Here is a 25,430-nt window from a genome sequence, read left to right as displayed (position 1 = left end):
GAGGTAATGAAAAGACTTGACAGTGTGAACGTGTTTGTGCACATTCTAATACCATTTACAAAAAAAAAAAAAAAAAAAAAAAGATCTGCTGCAGGCTGCTGAAAAACAGTCATATGAAATATGGAAGCCACATTCTCAGAATTCTTCCTCATTGGTTTGTTTAAAGGGACGTGATTCTTACAAAGATCAAAGGGCGGTGATCACTACATCCATCTAGCTAAATATGCAACCAAGAACTACAACCGCATGCATTCCTTTGATTTCCTCTCCTTTCACAAATGACCCTGGCTTGACCAACAGTCACGTGACCACCTGCAGATTTTGAATTAGTAGAACATTCAATTCTGATTAGTTTTCCTCGAGAGGCAAAAACCTTTGATCATTTTCTATTCTTGCACAAATAACACATGACAATACACACATTATTTGCATATTCTTTCAATAACGGATGCATTACTAGTAACATATTTACCCATTAGGTAGTCTTCATTTTCATTTTTTCCATGTTGTAAAAAATGCTTTATTATACAAACTGAACTGCACAGCGCCGCACTGTGACAGAGAAGCGTGGGCAGCCCCTCTGAAGTACTTTTGTTGTAGGACTGCAGAAGTTGTTAAACTGCAGAAAGTCTGTGGAGATAATGCATTAATTGGCTCGCCTGATGCATTTCCATGTCGATAACTTTCTATGCAGTGAAACCGCCACTCTTGTGCAACGGCTGGCTTAAAGATCCACTGGTTGTGAAGCATAAAACGACGGCAAGTGCATTTCAAGAAACGCAAGTAACAATAAGACGATATTCATAATCTCAAAAAACAAAAATAAAATCTGCAAAGTTAACTTAATGTTTTCAATGAAAGCAACAGTGATTTTAGTGGTTACACCATTTTAGTCTCGCCAGTGACAGTCTCAAATAACCAGAGCTCATATTATCGAATCAACTGATTGAAAAGGAAATATATAAACTGACAAAGAAGAAGGCATACAATTAAAAAAAAAAAAAAAAAAAGCAAAGGTATGGGCTTATGCAGCCCTTGCATTGATGAGCATTAGTAATTAGATTTATACAAACACCACGCAATTTATGTTCTACATCTTAGCATATCACTGGTGTGAACCTATGTACACAATACTCTTGTTGTTTTGCATTTATCTTGAGTGTTTCCATTCAACCCCTGTCTTAGAAACTATGTCGGAGGTACATTATTTTTCACAGTAGCTCGGTTTACACGCAAAGGAGCGAGTCTGTCCCAGCGGTTTTTGCACGATCTGGATTGTTTACCTGTAATTTGCTGTAATGGGATGCCGGTGTGCAGTTTAGTGTTGGCGACCCTTGAGATTGAGAAGTCTGTCAAGGCCTATCGTACAGTGAAACCTGACATGTATACCTGTAGGTAGTTAATGCTGAAACAGGACTGAAAATATTGTACATTTAGTGACAAATGAGTAACTTCTGAGTCATGATGAGGTGTTTTTGCAAATTATACCACGCTTGATGTGCATGTTCAGTGTTTCATATGTTACATTTTTCTATTATTACTTTTGCAAAGGTCAAGCCTGAAACACCTTGTGCATGTTATTCTAAAAAAAAAAATCAGTGCATTTTTAGTGCTGCTAAAAATAAAAATCTTCTTTTTTTTCTTTTCTTTTCTTTTTTTTTTTTTTTTTTTACCATTTTCATAACAATATGTTTTCATGGCCTTAACATGTTAGTGGAATGCCTGTGTGAGTGTCCGCAGTTGTCTGTGTGTCGTTTATGTATGTATGTAGTGTGCCTGTCTATTAGGTCAGTGCCATAGTGTGGGCGTAAAGTGTGTCCAACTGCAGTTGTTGAAATTCTACTCTCCCCCGCCCCCGATGGCCATTGTGTTGTTGTGTTGTGTCGTCTTCACAGCTGTTCATTGATTTTCCAGGTTTCCCTCAGCTTGTTTCTAGGAGCTGAGGCTCCTCTGTTTCCTGCTGGGAACCATCTGGGAGTTTATCGCTCCAGTAGTTGCACTGGCCAAAGGTGTCCGAGGAGGGAAAGTCTGCTTCCTCGTCTCGGAACAGCGGAAAGACGTGGTCCACCATTTCACAGAGATGGCCGTAACTGAGAGGAGGACATAAAGGTGTCGAAACCCGAGATCAGACAGATCGTTACATCGGTCAGAAAAAAAAACACGAGTGACAACTGCACTTACGAAGATATATTGGTTTTGGCATGCTCCTGGATGAGCTCTCCCTTGGGATTGACGGTGAAAATCCTGTTCAGAGGAACGCCAACCTCCTTGTAGGAGAAAACATCCTGAAAGCACAGAGACACGGCTGAAAACCAAAGCTGACAACACACACAAAAAAAACGACTCTCTGTAGCTCTTCCCTGCTGCGTGACAGATATTCTTATAATGCATATTTAAGGACTCAATGGCAAATATTGCATCAATGGTTTTTAAAACCTTAAGTATATTTGCCTCTGCACAACTGTCTGCCTTTTGCACATCTTGCTCTTGTTCCTATTTCTATTCACTTCAAGGTTCCTTCTAGGCATTGTTGTCTAGTTTGTATTGTTTGATTGTTTTTTTTTTAGTGCTGCAACAACAGATTTTCCCAATTTGGATCAATAAAGTACATCTATCTATCTATCTATCTATCTATCTATCTATCTATCTATCTATCACTCAAACTCAATCTGACGGGAGGACCAGCAGCCTCACCGTGGCTCGGTTGCCGAACGCAGCGTAGAAAGGTTCGGTGTTGGGGTAGAAAAGGTGCTTTATGTCTGTGAGACACTCGATCTTGAACTTCTCCGGCTTCTTCTCGATCACCTCTCTGCACAACACAGCACAGGAGATGAAACACTTGAGAGGGGGGGGGGGCCGGGGGGGGACTGCTGGTAGCAGCTCACAGTTGCAGCTTGTTGGTGTCTGACCTGTGAAAGGCAGAAAAGAGGCTGCTGGGGCTGAGCAGCACTGGGCCCATGGGAAGCATGGTCCCGCGCTCATTGACCCAGTGCAGGTAGCCTCTTGTCATGTCAGCCATGCCGATGGCCCTCGCCGAGCAGTACAGGAACTTGTATCCATTCCTGTTGCAGAAAAACACAGCGCTAGTGCCACGGTCCTACATTTAATGCGAATAAAGAAATTGCACACACGGCTGTTTTGCTCTTTGACAGGCGATTTGCGGATTGCACTCACTGGCTGACTTTGTGGTAAAGTCTTGCGATCCCCTGGTGGGTCCAGTCTTTGCCCAGCGTGGGCAGGATATGTCCCAGGGTGTCTGACCTGCATCAGGAAGACAACGCAAATGTGAACGGTTCCTTTTCCGGAGACTGGCACCTGCTGGTGAGAAGCTGCAACCGAGCGGGAGCTTGTTACAGCGCTCTTTGATGTTTACCGGCCCGGGTTTGGAATAAACAAGAATTTATAATGTCTAATAAAGTTATTAAAATGTCTTGTGTTTTCATTTGCAAATAACTACTTTTCACATGAACTTTCACACATTCAAGCATCATGATTTTATTCTGACATCGCTGCTTTGAGATGGATGGAATTTGATTTATTCATTTTTCACTAAACCCTGCTAAAAGAAAGTGTGCTAAATTCTGGCACTGAGAGAAAAGAGTTGCACGTGAGGCTACCTCGTGATGGTTCCGTCGATGTCAGAGATGACGATCTTGTCGTCCCAGCTCCAGAGATAGATTGTGCCGTGGCAGCGGCAGGTACCCTGATACTGGGTGGTGACACTGAACACAACGTCATTAGGACCCTCCTTCAGCTGCAGACCCATCTGTCAACAAATCCATACAACGAGTTAACCCCTTTTTCAACAGAGGTTTAGTTCGGTGTGCAGCTCGTAATATCAGAACCAAGCCACACCAAAGAATTTCCCTGTTGAAGGACTGACTACACACCAGTTCCTCTGAGCTGAGCCGAAGAGTCTTCTTATAACAGACATTGCCGGAATTCGCCAGATGCTCCGACTGGCAGAACCCAGAGCCCTGATTGCATGACCTGTGGTCTTCATCGCTGGAAGAAGACTCGTCCTTCATCCTACGGGGAGAAGGTGACGCTTTGATCCGAGGTGAAAGAAAGAGAAGCAGAGCTGCTGAGAGAGAGAAGTGTAGATTTACAGCCTCACCTGTTTGTGGAAGACATGCCTTCTTCACCGACTCCTCCCGCCTCTGCTGCCGACTCCTAAAGAAGCACAGAAGTCGCAGAGAAAAGGGTGTGAACCTTTGCTTCCAGTCTAGTGTTTGTGTCCTCTGAAGACTTTAATTTTAGATCTATATAGTTGAACATGCAACAAGAAAAAAAACAATATGCTGATAAGTGTGGGTGGACTCACTGATTTGGAGTCGCTGTTCCTGCTCCTCCATGAAAACCACCAGCGTCCACCTTTCTTGGGCATCTTCTCTTTCATGATGTTGTCCACTGACGCCTGGAGACAAGCGTGCACATACAACTCAAAACTGACTGAAAATGTAACCAAAGATGGACACTGGGACAAAGCAACAACCATAAAGAGATGACTTAAATAAATAAGTGAATGAATAAGGCCCAATGGATTTCAAAATGATTCACAAAGTGAGACTCAGTGAAGCAGCATGCAAAGTGCAGAGGAGGCATTCAAAGAGGGAGAGGCGTGCAGGACATACAGGTGGAAGATTAAAGGGTAAGTTCGCCAGAAACGTGTGTATATTCGGAAGAGTTTACATGAATAGGTGGATGTGGTGGATGTTTTGGCCAAAACATAGTCTTAAACAAATTTTAAAGGTTACTTTTTTATATATTTTTTTTCTTTTGTGATTTATTTATTCTGGAGTCCTTGACTATAACAGGTGTCCATTGGCTGGAATTCTCCAGGATAGTGATGAGGGCCAGTAAATGTCACCAGAGCCATCAACTTAATATACAACTAAGCTGGAATTGTGTGAAGTTTTTTTTTCTGAGTTTAAGTGGCACATCCCTCAAATGAGATAGATATAGCACAACAAAAAGAAAAAAAAAAAACGGGGAATGAAATGTGGGAATTGAGAAATCAACGTACAGACTCTGCCGTGCTGTAGCCAAACAGACCAGGGAGGCAATACGAGAAGAGGCCAAAAACAGAGAAGACATAACTCAAACACCAGCACTAAGCACACACAAGCACACACATGAATGGTGGGATTTAAAAAAAGGAGTATTAAAAGGGGGAAAAAATGAGGAGGGGGATAAAGACATGAAATCATCAATGTTATGTTAATCATAATGTTTGACGACACAATAATTAAGTCGGACCAATTTTCAGTCAGGAAATGGCAACCAAGCAAGCAGCATTCAAGGGACTGAGCCTGCTGTGGCCTGCCGACCCCTGCTGTCACCACGAAACCCCTCAACGAGCATTCTGTGGCTTGACTGTATGAGTCGGAGGCCCCGATGAGACAAATGAGTGATTTATCTTTGCATCGCTGGAAAACAGTCACATGGATCTGCATGGCTGCTTTTGTTTTTGTCGGTGGCACTGTAGAGTCAAGAGGCTCAACCCTTCATTTTTTTGAAATGTTTCACCAGTCTAGACCTGTGCGTGTCAAATTTGATGAGTTTTGAAAGATGTTTAGTGGTGAAATATGTACGGAAAGAGGTCTCATTAATCATTTGTGTAAGCAAATTATGGGTTAGTGTTCACATTTCCAGAGAAGGTTGCTTTTTCACCAGGTACCCCTAAAGATGTGACCACACCAAATTTGGGGCTTCTAGCCCATGAGGAACCCTGAAACCCTAACCCTAATTTCAGCTAACCCTAACCTGAACCCTACCTTCAACCTTATACCGAACCCTAATTCAATGCAAGTCTATGAGGGTCAAAGGTCAACTTTGTCCTAGAGACATGGGGCCACTTGCTTTTTCATCAGGAGCCCCCAAGAAGCGCCCACAACAAATTTGGGGCTTCTAGTACTTGAGGAACCCTAACCCTAACCCTAACCCTAACCCTAGCTTCAGCCTTATTTCAATGCAAGTCTATGGGGTGAAATTTCAGCTTTGTCCTAGAGACATGGGGCCACTTGCTTTTTCATCAGGAGCCCCCAAGAAGCGCCCACAACAAATTTGGGGCTTCTAGTACTTGAGGAACCCTAACCCTAACCCTAACCCTAACCCTAGCTTCAGCCTTATTTCAATGCAAGTCTATGGGGTGAAATTTCAACTTTGTCCTAGAGACATGGGGCCACTTGCTTTTTCATCAGGAGCCCCCAAGAAGCGCCCACACCAAATTTGGGGCTTCTAGTACTTGAGGAACCCTAACCCTAACCCTAACCCTAACCCTAGCTTCAGCCTTATTGCAATGCAAGTCTATGGGGTGAAATTTCAACTTTGTCCTAGAGACATGGGGCCACTTGCTTTTTCATCAGGAGCCCCCAAGAAGCGCCCACACCAAATTTGGGGCTTCTAGTACTTGAGGAACCCTAACCCTAACCCTAGCTTCAGCCTTATTTCAATGCAAGTCTATGGGGTGAAATTTCAACTTTGTCCTAGAGACATGGGGCCACTTGCTTTTTCATCAGGAGCCCCCAAGAAGCACCCACACCAAATTTGGGGCTTCTAGTACTTGAGGAACCCTAACCCTAACCCTAACCCTAACCCTAGCTTCAGCCTTATTTCAATGCAAGTCTATGGGGTGAAATTTCAACTTTGTCCTAGAGACATGGGGCCACTTGCTTTTTCATCAGGAGCCCCCAAGAAGCGCCCACAACAAATTTGGGGCTTCTAGTACTTGAGGAACCCTAACCCTAACCCTAACCCTAACCCTAGCTTCAGCCTTATTTCAATGCAAGTCTATGGGGTGAAATTTCAACTTTGTCCTAGAGACATGGGGCCACTTGCTTTTTCATCAGGAGCCCCCAAGAAGCGCCCACACCAAATTTGGGGCTTCTAGTACTTGAGGAACCCTAACCCTAACCCTAACCCTAACCCTAGCTTCAGCCTTATTTCAATGCAAGTCTATGGGGTGAAATTTCAACTTTGTCCTAGAGACATGGGGCCACTTGCTTTTTCATCAGGAGCCCCCAAGAAGCACCCACACCAAATTTGGGGCTTCTAGTACTTGAGGAACCCTAACCCTAACCCTAACCCTAACCCTAGCTTCAGCCTTATTTCAATGCAAGTCTATGGGGTGAAATTTCAACTTTGTCCTAGAGACATGGGGCCACTTGCTTTTTCATCAGGAGCCCCCAAGAAGCACCCACACCAAATTTGGGGCTTCTAGTACTTGAGGAACCCTAACCCTAACCCTAACCCTAACCCTAGCTTCAGCCTTATTTCAATGCAAGTCTATGGGGTGAAATTTCAACTTTGTCCTAGAGACATGGGGCCACTTGCTTTTTCATCAGGAGCCCCCAAGAAGCGCCCACAACAAATTTGGGGCTTCTAGTACTTGAGGAACCCTAACCCTAACCCTAACCCTAACCCTAGCTTCAGCCTTATTTCAATGCAAGTCTATGGGGTGAAATTTCAACTTTGTCCTAGAGACATGGGGCCACTTGCTTTTTCATCAGGAGCCCCCAAGAAGCGCCCACACCAAATTTGGGGCTTCTAGTACTTGAGGAACCCTAACCCTAACCCTAACCCTAACCCTAGCTTCAGCCTTATTTCAATGCAAGTCTATGGGGTGAAATTTCAACTTTGTCCTAGAGACATGGGGCCACTTGCTTTTTCATCAGGAGCCCCCAAGAAGCACCCACACCAAATTTGGGGCTTCTAGTACTTGAGGAACCCTAACCCTAACCCTAACCCTAACCCTAGCTTCAGCCTTATTTCAATGCAAGTCTATGGGGTGAAATTTCAACTTTGTCCTAGAGACATGGGGCCACTTGCTTTTTCATCAGGAGCCCCCAAGAAGCACCCACACCAAATTTGGGGCTTCTAGTACTTGAGGAACCCTAACCCTAACCCTAACCCTAGCTTCAGCCTTATTTCAATGCAAGTCTATGGGGTGAAATTTCAACTTTGTCCTAGAGACATGGGGCCACTTGCTTTTTCATCAGGAGCCCCCAAGAAGCGCCCACACCAAATTTGGGGTTCCTAGTACTTGAGGAACCCTAACCCTAACCCTAACCCTAACCCTAGCTTCAGCCTTATTTCAATGCAAGTCTATGGGGTGAAATTTCAACTTTGTCCTAGAGACATGGGGCCACTTGCTTTTTCATCAGGAGCCCCCAAGAAGCACCCACACCAAATTTGGGGCTTCTAGTAATTGAGGAACCCTAACCCTAACCCTAACCCTAACCCTAGCTTCAGCCTTATTTCAATGCAAGTCTATGGGGTGAAATTTCAACTTTGTCCTAGAGACATGGGGCCACTTGCTTTTTCATCAGGAGCCCCCAAGAAGTGCCCACAACAAATTTGGGGCTTCTAGTACTTGAGGAACCCTAACCCTAACCCTAACCCTAACCCTAGCTTCAGCCTTATTTCAATGCAAGTCTATGGGGTGAAATTTCAACTTTGTCCTAGAGACATGGGGCCACTTGCTTTTTCATCAGGAGCCCCCAAGAAGCGCCCACACCAAATTTGGGGTTCCTAGTACTTGAGGAACCCTAACCCTAACCCTAACCCTAACCCTAGCTTCAGCCTTATTTCAATGCAAGTCTATGGGGTGAAATTTCAACTTTGTCCTAGAGACATGGGGCCACTTGCTTTTTCATCAGGAGCCCCCAAGAAGTGCCCACACCAAATTTGGGGTTCCTAGTACTTGAGGAACCCTAACCCTAACCCTAACCCTAACCCTAGCTTCAGCCTTATTTCAATGCAAGTCTATGGGGTTAAATTTCAACTTTGTCCTAGAGACATGGGGCCACTTGCTTTTTCATCAGGAGCCCCCAAGAAGCGCCCACACCAAATTTGGGGCTTCTAGCCCATGAGGAACCCTGAAACCCTAACCCTAATTTCAGCTAACCCTAACCCTAACCCTAGCTTGACAAAGTCCATGACATTTGGAGCATGTTTAGTGTGTCAAATGTGTATTGGGGCTCAGTCCCTAAATATGATCACATATGACTCAGGTTGTGACATCATAGCCTGTAAAATCAGCCAAGTAAACATGGGATCAGAAGGCAATAGCAAGAAGCAGGCAGTGCACAGGTGAAAGTGATGCAGGGGAGTGCACAACACCCACAGACACCGCCTAACAAATATACCCATGGTGTAATTCAATCAAAACCACTCTAAAGCATAACAACAGTTTTTCAAAATTCTGAATCACTCTGTGATATACTGGCCTGAAGAACAGACACAATGTGTCTTTCAAGATTTTAGCACACACCCGGCTCACTTCGCTGTCCTCTCTGTTACGGTTCAGAGATATTATGTAGTACCTGTAACTGTTTACACTGAGGCTGGACAATTCTATCTATATTCGATCATGTTCCTTAAACTGTGCATGCTGGTTGAAATATGCATAGATGGTAATAACCTAGTCAGTTGACATAAGTGTGTTGAATTGTGTCACCTGTGGGAGTGGCTTCTGGTAGACTTGCATGGCCAACATAACCGGAGCTGCTGTGCTCCAGTTGTAGTACCTACAAGTACAGGCAGAGGGCAGTGTGAGCACAGAAAAAAAAGATCCTGACGATTCAAACGTTTGAGCTCTTTATACTGGTGATACACACTTGTTTCCTATCTTGACGACCAGGTTCGGGTCATCGATGATTGACGGGTTCTCAGAGAACTGCTGGTAGGAAATTGCCCTCTCCTGAAACTGCTCTGTATAAACACACAAGCACACACGGAGGTGACTGGGGGGGGGGGGAACGATGCACCGGTCCGGGTGGATGGAAGGCATTTCATCTGCATCAAGGCCTGCTTGCACCTTTCACCTCCTCCTACCTTGTGTGATCTCCTTGTTGTCAGTGAGTCCTCCACACAGAGAGATGGCGATGTGCGGCTGGTCAGCTATTGGGTCGCACAGACTGTCCACGCCGCTGTCCATGCCGCTGCTTCCCACGGACTGCGGGGACTGATTGGCGCTTCGGACCCCTGGGATGTCTGAGTCTGCCCTCGTGGAGGTGCAGCCTCCGTCACTGAGGGAACAGAGGCAGTCGAACATGTATATACATATTTTTTCTAAGGTTCTTAATGTATAGTTTTGTACTTTACATTGATTTTATTTGTCTTTGTTGATAGCGGAGAAGATGGCCACTAGCATGTCATCTCACCAACTTTAAAAAAAAAAAAGTTTACATAGGTGTTCCAGCAGCTCGACCTTCTACTTAAAAAGTCAACCAAAAATCCAAAATGGTTCATTTCAGTGCTGTCACACAGTCAGTCACTATTCTGAATCCTGCCCCTCAGAGCAAAGTGTGCGCATCCTTTGGGTGCCACAACTGCCGTTCTTATAAAAGGTGCAAGAGCACCACGTCTATCTGTGCAAACCTTTTGGGGAAGTAGAGAGCAGCTACTTCTGGCTCCAGCTCTGTGAGGTCATCCAGATACACGCCATCAGTGCCCAGGTGTTGGCTTCTCTTTTCTGCTGAAGGACAAGATCAGAAACCTTAGTTAGGCCACAATAAAGTCTGTCTATGTCTATGTCTATGTCTATGTCTATTACAGACACTCCAAAACAGATTGCAGGAGGACAAAAGCTTTCGGTTGTCAGCCGACAGAAGCTGTTTCCACCCCAGATGGACGAGGTCCCTTTGCTCAGGAGAATAACATTACTACAGCTACCTCAACCTTGACAAAGCTGATGGCCGTGTCCCCGCTGATGCTGTGTATGTTCTGAGACAGATCAATGCAGACACCTTTCTTCTTGGACGGTGAATCGGTTCCTCTGACGGGACTTCCTCTGTTCCTGCCTTCATCGAAATGATCTGGGACACTCCTCTGTGCCACTGTCACTCCTTCCATCTCTGTACACGATGACCCAACACTTTCCACTTCCCTCTCTAAAGCAAACACACAGACAAGCACATGAAAAGCATAAAAAAAAACTCCCTGAAAAATCAGGCATTGGGCCACCGGATGTTTCAATTCGGCCCTCTGTCGTCCAACCCTGGCACCTCTTTCAACTCCTTCGCTGCCATTTGTCTCACCATGCCCACTGGTTTCTCCTCGCAGAGGGTCACACGGGGTGGGTCTGGAGTCACTGATGGCTCTGAAGTGAGTGCTGGCCGACACCGGGATGGCGACGGACGTGGCAGCGTCATGCTTCTGGTGAGACGTCAGAAAGGACGGCTGCGGGGACGGAAGACCGGCAGACGTTTGTGTGAGATTGAAAGACACACACCTTTTGTTGTGGTGTGTTTTATTTACAGGGACCGCAACTGGCAGTTGATAAACTAAAGCTAAATTCCAGCAAAAATGATTTAAAAATATTTATTTTACCTGTGCCGCCTGCGGCAGCTCACCCCAGGTCCACAGCATCTCCGGGTTGTCTTTGTTCTGGTTGTTTATCTCAGAGTCACTCTTCGGCGTCGATGACCTCGAATCGTCCAGGCTGCTGTAAAAATTGCATGTTGTGATTTTGTCCAAATGTCCAAATTATTTCATTCAAGTGCTGGGATAATGGAAATCGCAATTGGTGTGGAAAATTGAACGCGTTATCGAGATCTTCGAGGGAGGTGATTTGAAATCTGGCAGTGATACCTAGCGTGAGCAGAGAAGTGAGAGGTCTGCTGAGGACAAGAGATGGACAGGCCACAGGGTTGAGGGATGGACAGAGTCTCCTTCATGACAGAACTGGAGACAGACAAAGAGGAAGAGAGGATGGAGAAAGAAGAGACAGTAAATAACTTGATTATTATTATTATTATTATTATTATTATTATTATCATTAGTATTATTTGTGATGACAGAAAAACTAAATTAGAATCAACTACACAAACATATGTGGCAGCAGAAGAATGAGCAGAAGTTCAGTGATAGCATCAAACGGTACCTCTGTGGACGACTCCATTCAGTGCCGGGGTGTGTCTTTGTGTTTCCTTGATCACTGTACACAGGTCTGATACCACACACACACACACACACACACACACACACACACACACACACACACACACACACACACACACACACACACACACACACACACACACACACTTTAAAATGAAATTGCAATTAAATTGTTTTTAGTCTGTAATCATAGCTATGTTTCCCTGAGGTCAAATGACAATAACTGTCCTGGAAAAGCAATAAACAACTTTCACAATAAAAACTAAACTGAGCACAGCAGCTAAATGTCACAACAAGCAAGCTTGCAATGTTGACCAAGTTTAGTAAAAGGAATTTCTCTGCCACTCTGCCAAACTTTCCCTCCCTCTCTCTCTCTCTTTCCCTAAGAAAAGCCCGGGGTGCCTGCAGTGCAGTGCAGTGCAGTGAAAGGGTGCTGAGACTCATGAAACCAATGTTAAAAGAAAAAAAGAGAAACGGTGGGAACGGGACTGAATTCCTGGAGTCTTTCCAACAAACAGAGCTGCTTTAGCGATTAAGGACTCCCAAAGATGTCTCGCCAAAATCGTATCTGTGGGCCTTTCTTAATCACGTGATGCGAGCGTTTAAAAGGATGAAGTGCGTCTAACACACAGCCATCAGCACGCAATGGGGGTCTGCAGTGGCTGCTCCAATTTCAGCTGGGTTTCCTCAGTCTGCGAGGCCTCTTTTTTTCTATTCTTCATCATGTTATTGGTTACCCACTCAGCTGATGTCTCCAATTCTACTGCATTGGGGTCATGTTGAATATGCACACACATGCAAAGTCGCACACAGTGAGAGGAACAACCACCAGATGTTTGTCCCTTCACACACACACACACACACACACACACACACACACACACACACACACACACACACACACACACACACACACACACACGCACCTGCTGCCCTCCCCCTCTCTCTCCTCGTCTGAACTCAGGTCGATGGTAAACATGTCCTCATCCTCCGAGAACTCCTCTCCGCTCTCCTCCCTTCTTCCTCCCCCTGCCTCGGGCCGCGCTTTCCTCCTCCTCTTCCTCCTCTTCTTTGTCATCCCACCTTCACTCTGCTGCGGCCCCAAGCTCTGGACAGGAAGTGAGCCGCAGGAGATGGTGTCTGCGTGTGTGTGTGTGTGTGTGTGTGTGGATAAAAAGAACAGCATGATGACCGTTAAGGGGAGAAAAGACATTGAGCCTAATCACATTTTAAGGAAAGAAAATGATATATGTGTCTTTTATTTTTTTTAAATATGACCCACCGTGGAGACGAGAAGCGCCTCTGCTCAGCTGGGACCATCAACTGCTCCCCAGTTGACATGATGGGAGAAGTGGCCAAGTAAGAGGGAACAACTTCCTGTCAAAAACAAAACACAACAAAACAAAACATTATTTGATGATGTAAGAGCTGTGCCAGACACGATCAAAACCTGAACTAACAGCATTTTGCATGGACAAAAAAAAAACTTTTAATTGTTTATATTTAGGTAACATTTTAAATATACTGTATGTAAAACTGTATACATACATACATATATATCTTTGTTGAAACTTTTTTTTAAATGAGATTTGATGGTCATTAAAAACTGATGTATTTGTGTGGATATTTCAGCCATTTTAGAACCCTGGGCCCGGGCCACTAACAACAAACCAGCACGATTGCTTGTCTTTCACTACTGAGACACAGCAGTCCAGAGGGGAAACCATTTCATGGGAGAGAAATGCTTTGATTCCTCTGCCTGGATCCACGTAAGCCGCTGGATTTCGCGCTTGAGCTGAGATTAGCAAAATCACACAGATTTGCTGATTACTGTCCAAATGTGGAGACGCTGCCACGCGGAGAAAGGAGGGGAGAGGAGAAAGAGGCGCAGAGGGGAGAGGGGGAAAGATGAAGTGCACAGTGACACACATGCAGTATACTGTGCACATGTCACAACACGGCCCAACACTGCAATGTTTGTCTGAGCTGAAGTTTTCACCAGGAGACAGCTCCTCTAGGGATTCTCCTTTCACAATCACAACTGTTTGTTTCCAAACCACAAGCCACATTATTGAGAAATCGTTTTTGGAACTTCCTGTACAACAAACAAGGAACAAGAGAAGACCATAATAAAATCTATATATTCAAAAGTAGGATAACAAACTTTAAGCTTAAATTTTTTTTGAGATGGTCTATAATTAAACAGAGTGATAAAAATGGGACATTAGTTGAACTACCTTAAACCAGTTGCTCTCATTTTTACTACTTCAGATTACAATGACATGTACATCTGTGTACCTTCACATAGAAATCATCACAAAATAACTTGTTTTACTTTTAACAAGAATTTCAATTCACTTTTGAAAATAGATTTGTCACATTGGACTCAGCGCTGATCCTCTAAACTTAAAACACGACCACACTCAGTCTGATGAAGCACTGACAAGTCATCGCTCGGGCCACACGACCTTCAAAGCAAGACTCTGGTGAAGAAGTTGTTTATTGAAATTTCTGGCCTGATAAAGAATTTCTGCTCCATTTGGTAAAACATATTGTGCGCCTCATGTGTGGACATAAACACACAAGCCTCGACAACAATCTCTGCAGCAACTGTGACAAAAAAGACAGCAGGAGTCGGGGGGGGGTGTTCAGAAGACGAGGCCGCATTCCAAATATCTCCACGGAGACATTAAGCGTTGAGAAAACAACATGGCGACTGGGAGACGCAGTGAAAACGTTGTGTGCTGGACAAACTGACGTGAGATTGTCAGGCCAAGAAATACAAGCGCTGTTTTGAGAGACAGCGACAAGAGCTGAGCCCAGCGAAGCAGCAGCACAATGTGGGTCAGCTGCTCCTGGCCCGACTGCGTTTCACCACCTTGTTTGTCACGCTCCTCTTTTTTCTACCCCCCGCCAAGCCAGTGACCTTCTCGCCTGCCACCGCGTCGTCTTTGGACGCTGCAGGGCGCAGCGAGCGCCGCTTCGCACTGCAGTCCACGTGCGGCCAGGTTCACGTGCAGGTGAAGCGGCGGTGCAGCGCTGCAGCGCTGCTGGTGATTGATGGATTCCGTGGAAGCTGTTACTTTTGTGCAGGCTCAGTATGTTTGGCAGGAGACAAAACAAGGAGGCCATGAGGCACCAGGGGCGTCACTCACCAGGGGGAGGTCTCAGTGAGCTACCAGTGCCCTCTGTGACATCACAAAGGGTTGATTTTCCAGAGACATGGAATTTTTTTTTGGCATTTCCTTTACCAAATATAGGAGAAGAGTGTTCTCACTAACATGCTATAAACATGATTGAAACAAGATTGGTGAAGATTAAAGCACATTGAGATATGTGTGTGTGCGTGTGTGTGTGTGTGTGTGTGTGTGTGTGTGTGTGTGTGTGTGTGTGTGTCTGTGTCAGTCAGTATCAGTTTATGCCTTCTGTCAAAATCTCAATTTGACAGGATGCAACATCAGCAACGACCCTTTGTTCCCTTTTTGTTAAGATCTGACCTTTGACCCGATGAGCTGAACCTCTGATGCAACACAATTCACATCTCAGACAACAGACTTTCCCCCATCTGTGGAACTAGAGTGAAACTAGACCCTCGTGAGTGTTTGGCTGTCCGCTCAGCGTTGAGTAGAAACTCTAAGCCGCGCTCCTGAACACGCGGGCGTGTCTGGGCTGCTTTCAGGCTCGTCTCTATTCTGGATAAACACAATTTAAGCCAAACGGCGTCTGAAATGACACGACGACGACAGACTGAAGAGCAAGTGCAAAACAACATGGGGCAAGAAGTCAAGCAGCAGCGGCCCAGTTTACGCACGCCTTCTATTTTAGCCCAGCGTGCACGACCTTCACGTCAGGCAGTTATGTCGTGTGCTATATTGGAGAGTGTTTACTGGCTGGAGCAACGTGGACTGCATCAATCAGAACTCACCAGAATGTCCTCGGTCTCTTTGACGAAGAAGGCCTCACCATTCTCGCCCAGCTTCATGTGCAAACTCACCGGCTCCCCGTTGATCTCTATGTCCACCTGCAGGAGGACATTTTTTTAGGAGACGACAAAACAAGCTGCCCTACATTTAGGTTTTGAAATAGATGCGTAAAGAAATATTCCCCGGTTGAGATATGCAGCACGGTAAACGGACATTGTTGTCTGGTACTGCACATGGACTAAGCTGCTGAATAAACAGAGTCAGCAAAAACAATGCAGACCCACTTCAGAAAAAGAAAAATGCATCAATATTTTATTTTATTTTCGTTTTGTTTGTTAAGTTTGATCAAATTATGATTACACTGTTGTGTCATATTTTCCCAACCGATGTCATTACACTCATGAATGTAGCATCAACGAGTGTTGAGCTAACAAATGTGACCCAAGCAGTAGTTCCCTGGGCTCATAAATGCCTGGAAGCCAATGGCCACCACTTTGGCCAAAGGTACCTTGAATTAACGTTGCCATGTCTGAATGAATTTGGTATTGAAATATTCATGCAAGTCTTTCTTTTCCTGATGTGTGTGTACATTATTTTGGCCGACTACGTGTCCGCTGATTATAATTAGCATGACCGCCATTGTCAGAACTTTAACAGGCGAGACGATGAAGGTGATAAAGGTGGGCGGGGCCAACGATCTTACCACTTTCTCACGTGACCGCAGCACGCCCATCTTGCCGAAGCGCACATGGAAGGGGGAGCACTGCAGCGAGCCGTCGGGCTGCCGCACCACGATGACGTCTATACATCCAGAGAGGGTCGCGGGGTTGAGTCCCCTGTACAGCTCCTTGACCTGCACAAACACCTGGCCGGCCAACTGACCCACATAGTTCATGGTCTGCAACTGGAGGGAGACATGGGAGGAAAGGAAGAGGCGGGTGACTCCGTTGTCATATTCCCCCCTGCAAAGGCAGATTGTTCCTCTTTTTCTGAACTGGAAAGGTCACATGTTAGGTGAAATTCACTTCGCTGTGTTTTCAAACAGGAAAATGTGGCTCTTGGCAAACTTACTCAGATTGTATTTGACTCAATCTCCAATCTCACACACTTCTGGATGACAACAAAAAAAAAGGGAGCGAGTCAAAATTGATCAGCAGGAAGCTGTAAACAGAGGGCTAAGTACGCTGCTTTTCAGTGGGAACAAATCTCAACTGGCAACACTGGAATCCAGTTTATTGAAAAAAATGAGGTCTGAAAATGGTTGTATGGGACCTTTAAATCCTGAGCTGCCCCATGTTAAAAATGACAACCAATCCACTAAGTCCACTCGCTGCTCATAACAGCCACATGACCTTGATATTTAAGCGACAGACATGCAAAGAAAATCACTGGACTTCCCCTCGCTGCTATGTTTTTGTTTTGCAGTTTGTGTCGGTCAGGGGGTCGGGATGTTTAAACGATGACGTATCAGTTTCTTGTTGATGAAAACAACAATAACCCTGACGGAAACTTGTTCACGGGTGAGAGTGATAATGTGCTGCTGCGTCAGCCAGACTCTCGGATCCAAAGCCTCCAACGCCCTGTGTCCAGAATGTCAAGCACAGCCCCAGTGAGGGAACAAGCAACCGGCTGAGCCATTCGGCAGCGCAGGGAGAAAAGACGGATCACAGTTGATAGAAAATACTTTGGTCACATATTTGAAATCAAAGGTTCAGTGTCTAGCAGATGGTTTCATGGCACACAAAGGCTCAAACAAAGAGGCCCAACGATACTGATCGTGGCTTCAGATGGGTGAGAATAGCGTTTGTTTATTTTGCGTGTTGGGGCCCTGAAGTCGTCCATCATGCAAAACACATTTAAAGGTCTCCGCTTGGAACGCAGGGGGGAAGCGACGCCTCAGTAAATTCAATAATTACATGTCGGGAAAGAATACAAAACTCTGCGTGTCACTCGCTAGCGCTGACTCAGACACTGGCACACACACACACACACACACACACACGCACACACACACACACACACACTCTCTGACTGCTGCAGGGCACCTTTTGCACAGATGGCTCAGAAGAACACTCCAACATGCTAACGCCCATCAACTACTGTGAATGACACATTTGAACACATTATCGGCTCTCATGACAAATTCATCATCTGTGGTGCATCAGACCCACGTGAGACGCTCGTCACAGGCTGGTTGTAACATGCCCGCAAAAATTAATACAACCTGTTAAGCCAGTGGGCATGCCGCAGCTGCACATATCGCAGGGACTTAAAGGAGTTTGACTCCGAAAAAAAAATCAAAGGACCTGTACAAAACCAAAAGAATGTAAAGGCCCAGGCTTTACTTATATCATCATTATTTTTTATGTACCATTTGTAGTTAGCTGTTATTCAACTCTGTGTTTTTCAACCGCTGTGCTGCGGCACACTAGTGTACCATGGCACTGTGAAAAATTTGCCAGTTTCACTTGATTATTCTAAAAAAAAATAATAATAATAACGTTCCATTGTGGAAGGCGAGCCAATTTTCCTCGGATGATGTCAGCTTTGTGTGCATTTGAACAGGTTTCACACTGAGTGGGTGTAAATAAATCGAGACTCTATCGTTATTGTTAACGTTAAAGTGTGAGTGAGTGTATACATTTTTTGAGGGACCAATGAGGGTTCAGTGTGTTTTGCTTCCATTAGATGCGTTTCAGTCTTACGCAGGGGGTCCCTTTAATGATGATGGGTTAACTTTATCTGCACATAAACCCAACACTGTAAGTAACTAAGGGTTGGTGGAGGCCCATCCGTCTCAAGATGAACGCAGTGACGACCACCTTGAACTAAATCTGTAGGAAAATAACCCCTTACCCCTTACCCCAGTGAACTCTCAAAGTTACACACGCAGAAAAAAAAAGACCCCCCCTCGCCAGCACAACCGCATAGAAACACATACAAGGCGCGCTCTCGATCACGCTGTCAACACTGACCACGTGCATGCGGTGGGACACACACACACACACACACACACACACACACACACACACACACACACGCACGCACGCACGCGCGCGCGCGCGCCCACAGTTCCAGGAAAATCTAGACTAACGGGCCAATCACAACGCTTCCCCATTACGTAATAGCCAATCACGGGACGGCTCGGCGGGCGAGTCGCTGTCATCCATTCGCAATTGCCGCGTTTGTTTTTATTCCGGGGTGGCAAACAAACGGCCGATTGTCGTTCGGACCGCTGCGGTTTTAGCGAGGGCCACCAAAAGCACGCAGACACGCGCTCTCCCCCGCCCACAGCGGCGGGGATGACCGCGATCATCCAGTTAAAAACAATTGAATGCGTCTGGTCACAGCAGGGTGACACTGACGTGCAGCCAATTGACTGCAATGTTGTTGTTGTTGTTTTAATCGGAATGCTTCCATAGTGTGTGTGTGTGTGTGTGTGTGTGTGTGTGTGTGTGTGTGTGTGTGTGTGTGTGTGTGTATACCATCAACACAGCAGGAGAGGAGGTGAACTGTTTATTGCAAGCGGTTGACGTGCAACCAAACAGGATTGAATTAACAGAATATAATCCATCTGTTGGTCACTATGTGGTGGTGTCGAGTGTATGAAAACATCGGCATACAACGGGGGGGGGGGGGGGGGGGGGGGGGGGGGCTCTGCAGTCTGCACCATTCGAAGAAACACACACACACACACACACACACACACTGCACACTGAATCCTGCACCCCGTAAACATGGTTCAATGGGACAAGAAGACATTTCTTCCACCGCAGATGCAGAAGAATGAGCGCACTTACATTATTAACGAGAGTCACTCCTCGCTCCGGATTCCTTGGCGTCGCACTCCAAATATTGCACCAAACCTCCCGGTCAGCCCTCGTATTCCGTCACATGTCCGAATCCAGAAGCTCTCAAACCTGTGAATCTGCAGCGGGTTGCCGTTTGTTTGTTTTTGCTCTTCAGCTCCTCCAGCCGAAGCAGCTCCGTCTCTCTGTATAAACCGCAGCGGAAATATTCCGCCCACCTCCGCCGGACTGCGGCTGAGCGGCACGCCGATTGGCTTTGCAGCCGCTGACGTCACGAAATGTTTACAGTAAATTTCCCTCTTGCAGGCAGCCCCAGTTTTTGTGTTTCCTTTGCCAATTCTGTGTCGTGATTGTGTGTGCCACACAAAGCCTTCAAGGTTTTTTTTTTTTTTTTTTTTACTGTTGATAAAGGTGACTGTTTATTTGCTGCCTCTGAAAGTATTTCCATTCCTCAGGTTTACCGTCAACAAATCTGTGATAAAAACCAAATCTCAGTCATTCTAAACGTTTTTTCTGAACTTGGACCAAGAATTTTATCGTCAGTGTTTTGTCTTTTTTTCATATAGAATGGTTTATATATATATAAATGGAAGAACTGTATGGTGAGGGTTAACAAAGCATCTGTTTCCTATTGTAACTCCTATGTGAGTTACAAGCTCGAGGCTGTGAACTCTTGTAAAAGTGGCTTTTAAAAGAGAGAAAGTGTTCAAGTGCACTGGGTGTGCACTGACAAGCTTCAGAATTTCTTCCCTCCAAGTGGGATGATAAACACCGTGGAGCGGTACTTCTTATTTATGATATCCACTCGTACAGAAGCATAAATACACAGCGTGCGGCGGTCTGCTCTTCTTATGTCTCCAGCGACACAGGATCCAGTTCTTCTTTAAAGGATGTAGCCGTGGGGCGGTCCAGAATAGCCCTGACAGCCAGGCATGTAAGAAACGTCTGTGGTTGAGCAATAGAGCCGACAGAACCGTGTCTCACTTTTCAAAATGTGAATCTACCCACATGGTCTGCAACCCAACACGCCCACGGAATTGTTCTCAACATTTTCCTGCACGGCCTGCTGCTCATGCGTGTGAGGGAATGTGGCCTTTCTCTGCACTGCTGTGCTTCCGTGGCATTATCATTCATGTGAAGGCTGCAAAAATCCGCTGTTGTTTAGGAACACACGCAACGTCCCGCAATTACCTTATGTCGCTGACTTCCGTAATAAGATTATAGTAAAGTTACGTAAGTCCTCGACCTCTGACTGGACTCCTGGAGAGCTCAGGGGGGCCAACGCAAGTGTGCTGTGCCTGTAGGGTTTCCGCAGTGTGAGCTTCTTGCCATAGCGATTGCAAGGTGTTGCTAAAGTTAGATTGAATTCAATCTTCTGTTTTTGCTTTGGGAGAGCTCGGGGGACAATGTGAGGAATTACAGCATGACCAGAGTGTATAATAACAGTCTTAGCATGTGACTGAGCGACGAGTCAGTGGATGGGAGTGTACGTATTGGGGTGGTGTGTGTGTGTGTGTGTGTGTGTGTGTGTGTGTGTGAGTGAGTATGTGAGTAGTGTGTGTATGAACTTTCAACAACAATATGGTCGAGTTTTATGACTACCTGGATCCTATTTAATCAATGTGTACACACCTGTGAACTGTTTGACTATTCACTTGGTCATGAACACACTCCCTTACCACACACACACACACACACACACACACACACACACACACACACACACACACACACACACACACACACACACACAATCAGCAGCAGCATCAGCAGGCAGCCAGAGAGGGAACAAGGAAACACGTGTACATTTTCTGAGAACTGAGCCATTCATCAGGCAGCAGCAAGCAGCCCGCCAAGGACTGAGAGAGGAGGAGACAGAAAAGGAGACCAATAGGAGGGGACAGAAAAAACGAGGCAGATAAAGGGAGGGTAGACTAGGGGGCGTGGGGGGTTGCAGAATGTTAAGTTTTGCGACAGACTGCATTGTGCGTTTACTGTGCTTAAAGGCCCCAGAGTGAACCATTTGCAATGCAATAGAAAACAGGTTTTTCACGAGACATCATCGCTGAAATCAGAATTATTGTTGTGTTGAGGCAAAATACCTGACATTTTGCTTTCACAGCTAAAACGCTCAAACTGGACCGGTAGTGTTGAAACTGACACAGTAGTTTCCACACAGAGCAAGTAGTGTGACACAAAGCAGAAACATATACAGTACTAGCGAACATCAGCATTTACCAGCAGGCTCATTGCTTCTTGCTGAGACGACATAGTCAAGAGTCAATGACAAAGTTGAGGTCACGCTTTCAACGGAAAGCTAAAATCACATTGTCACTTCCGGTGAGTGTCAGATGTGTGCTCATGTTCAATGCTCTGCATTGAAGTGTACTACTCCTGCGTTAGAGTTCAATCAATGGATCAATCAACTTTTATTTCTAAATTACACACAAAAACGCCTCAAAGCTTTTTCCCAATGGGAAGAAACCTCAAGCAGACCCAGACTGTGGAGTGCAGCCATCTGCTTCGACTGGTTGGGGTGGAAAGAAAATACAAAATCTATTTGCAAAAAAGATCAGGCCCACTTGTGATTACTGTAAGAGGCCATGTAACAGTAACACAGTTTCCAGTGTCATTTATTAGCAATAGATGCTGTTAATTATAAGTACTCTTGACAGAGGGAAAAAAAAATCCTCATAACCATAAATGCATATTGTGCATTATAAATATTCAATACTCTAACGCAGTAAAAATTCCAACCAGCCAGATGACTTGCCTTTGGTCCAGCCACAATTATTTATTGACTTGTTTGGTGTTGCTCCGAACTGTTGGCTGGGCAGCAGCACCACTAATTGACAGAAACATTGTTTTTTTGTGGAGGGAAGTGAAACTGTAAACACAGACATTTAGGAATTTGAGACATTCCGACACATGCAAAGCCACGTGCTTCTTTGTTGATACAGGTAGGCTGGTTAATATTTACCCTCTCTATGCTTGAACAGTGTCTGTATGCGTCTTTGTTTGCATGGGTACGTATATGAGCCAATCTGTGAGTCAGTGTGTGTGTGTGTGTGTGTGTGTGTGTGTGCGTTCTGCAGTATTACTTCATGTCAGACACGTGAGCGTGGAGGGAGACAGGAAGGAAGAGGGCTGTTGGCTGGGACGCTCCCCTCCTCGGGAACCCTGCACGAGGTCAAGACCGCATTCACTTCGTCACCACAGAGACGGGGAGACGGAGACGCAGGGGGCGTCTAAGGGGGGATGGGCTGAAGCAGCCAATCAGAGGGCTGTCTGAGCCACACATTCCCCGTGATCTATAGATCCCACCGAGCCAATCACCGGCGTGGACTTTTGTAATCAGCTTTAAAGAAAATGTGAGCGGTTTCTGAGGGAAACGCGTCTGTTGTTTTTCAGCCTTGAGCTGTAGCCAAGAATGTGTGACATTTGTTGGAAAACACTCCACTTTATGTAGTTATTCCAAGATGTCCTGTCATATAGTGGTAACATATATGTATAAAGATGAAGCTTTTAAAAAAAAATCCTCCTAATGGCCAGTGAGAGGCCTCTTTAAATTCATATCCTGTGTATTCAGAGACACGTGACTGATTGTTTGCAAGTCAGTCATTTATCTGAGCTCATAAAACATTATCACTCTTAATTGTGTTTGAGGATATAAAGGCTTTTGCATGTCTCTGGCTTTATTTTCTTGTCACAATGAAATCTTTGATAATTCTTGAAAGTGTTTTTTCAGCGCACACGTTCTGAAAAGTGGGAGCAAGCAAAAGAAGTCAAGCAGAGCTCTATGGCAAGCAAGAGACACATAATAATGCAAAAGAAAAAAAATAGCATAAGAGAGGACATTCAATTAATACACACTGGTCTTTGAAAGTTCTTGCACTCCTCGTGAAGTTGTGTATTCAAAGCATGTATGCGTCTCTGTTTGTCTTTCAAGCAACAATGAGCGAGTGGGAAACTGTGAACATTGTGAGCCTAATATACATTATCAGTTAAACTGTTATCTGCCTCAGTTAAAGACTAAATCAGGGTTGATAAATTCACAGGCAGGACGAGGAAATCTGTGGTCGCCTGAGCCTGCGGAGCCACTCATGGGAACAAACCCCCCCGAGAACTGCCTCTATTATGTAATGGTCTCTCTAACTGTGGTGTAATATGCCTTTTTAAGTACTGACGTGGGTTTGAGGTCATGCACGGTGAGACACAAGCTCACGGTATGGTCTCACACTCACACAGTCACATACTGTACACACACGCACAAGCTCAAGCTGTTCAAAAGTTTGAAACTGGCACACACTCCCACTTTGAGCCGGCGCCAAAGTGCACAGTTGCACAACAGAGGGGGTACACACACAAACAAACACACAACGCCACACTGGTCTTTAAACAAGCTCATCCACAGAATGTGTTGGCTATGGGATCACGGTGTTCTAAAGGTTCTAAAGACACACCTGAGGGTTCTGGGAAAGAAAGTAAGGACCTCTGAAAGGTGAAGTGACCCCGGCTCACGTCTGCCTTCGACCGCCTCATCCAGGGCTGCTCATTGTTTTCATGGAAATCTTGATTTCGCCAGCTAATGTTTAATCTGCAAGAGCAGGGAGGCCCATCGTGACACTGGCAATGTCACAGTCTAGTCCTCAAGTCCGTCTGACATTATTTTCCATCTGCATTTCAATGTAAACATTATGCATTTGCCAGCATTATTCTGTGCATGCAACACGGAGGCAGGCGGCACGTGAACCATGTGAGGCTCGGCGTGTCTCCAGTAGAAAGCTGTTTAATTCACTGCTAGGCACTTCTGGTTGGATGCTAACTGCATTTTGTTGCTCTGTACTTGTGATATGTGCAATGACAATAAAGTTAAATCTAGTTTAATCTAATCTAATCTATTTAATGTCATTTGTTCTGCATCATTGAATTTATTGATGTATTTATTGATCTATTTTAGAGTAACCACCTCTGACTTTGTTATTGTTAATGTTATTATTATTATTTACCCAGGACCAGCTGTCACTGTTGCAGTCGTCCTCGCTGGAGCTGCTCAAGTCCGGCTCTGACTCCTCCAGGTGGGCCATCGCGCCATCGCCAGGCTGACGATCCAGACTGAGCTCGGCTGTGGCTGTGAGGTGAATGGTGGAGGATCCCAGAACGTGACCGGCAGGATGAGCCTCCTTCAGCAATCAAGAGAAGAGAAGATGCTGCGCAATAAAAGCAACCTGACTGATAGGCTTGGTGGCTCCTCTAACCTTCAGGACCCCTTGATAGTGTTTGCATCTCTTTCGGCTGCTTGTCGCACGAGGTGCTTGCTACTTGTTTGGCACGTTGTGAGTGTTTATGACTATGTTTATCAGCATGCGTGTTCTGGGAACGGACTGCTTGGAGGAAATTTGAGAGGGACGATCCCTGATGCTGCATGCGCACAAACACATGCGCGCACACAGACACAGAGTACATGTATACAACTTTTTCATTTTTGTGCAAAAAAGAGTTACAATATTTATTTTTTTTATATTTATTTTTTTATTCTTTCCTTCGTGCCCTCCTGCAGGAGTTTTAGTGGCATTAGAACAAACCTGCATTCTGGGAACCAAGACGCCTCAGTGCGGGTACAGCTGAGGACAGATGGAGTGTCCGAGGCGTTGCCTTTCAACAGAGGTTAAAGTTTGCCCACCTGACTCTCTTTGCTTTGGACTCCTCTGCCAAGAGCCACGTGCGCGGTGGCAGTGCTGTTTGCACGCCTCAATATCTCCTGAGCGGACACCGCAGGGCACAGAGCTGCCTG

The 25,430-nt window shown here is 45.4% G+C and overlaps 1 protein-coding gene across 1 annotated transcript; it reads right to left on the bottom strand.

Annotated features, from left to right (window-relative positions):
* Positions 1–1,687: 1,687 nt before the first annotated feature.
* Positions 1,688–19,809, bottom strand: lpin1a (lipin 1a). The gene is given in 24 exon segments (XM_076050460.1): positions 1,688–2,090; positions 2,182–2,285; positions 2,695–2,809; positions 2,910–3,062; positions 3,175–3,261; positions 3,618–3,766; positions 3,891–4,029; positions 4,118–4,173; positions 4,325–4,417; positions 9,461–9,530; positions 9,621–9,714; positions 9,838–10,031; positions 10,384–10,480; positions 10,752–10,895; positions 11,043–11,184; positions 11,335–11,449; positions 11,596–11,688; positions 11,888–11,953; positions 12,831–13,044; positions 13,187–13,221; positions 13,223–13,281; positions 15,830–15,925; positions 16,531–16,731; positions 19,628–19,809. Coding segments are annotated over 23 exon segments (2,676 nt in total). The 5' UTR covers positions 16,723–16,731; positions 19,628–19,809; the 3' UTR covers positions 1,688–1,921.
* Positions 19,810–25,430: the final 5,621 nt, after the last annotated feature.

Source organism: Nelusetta ayraudi, unplaced genomic scaffold, assembly GCF_046127955.1.
Source record: "Nelusetta ayraudi isolate G7.1 ecotype Tasmania unplaced genomic scaffold, CSIRO-AGI_Nayr_v1 ptg000005l, whole genome shotgun sequence".
Lineage (NCBI taxonomy): Eukaryota > Metazoa > Chordata > Actinopteri > Tetraodontiformes > Monacanthidae > Nelusetta > Nelusetta ayraudi.
This window is presented reverse-complemented; position numbering and strand designations above follow the sequence as displayed.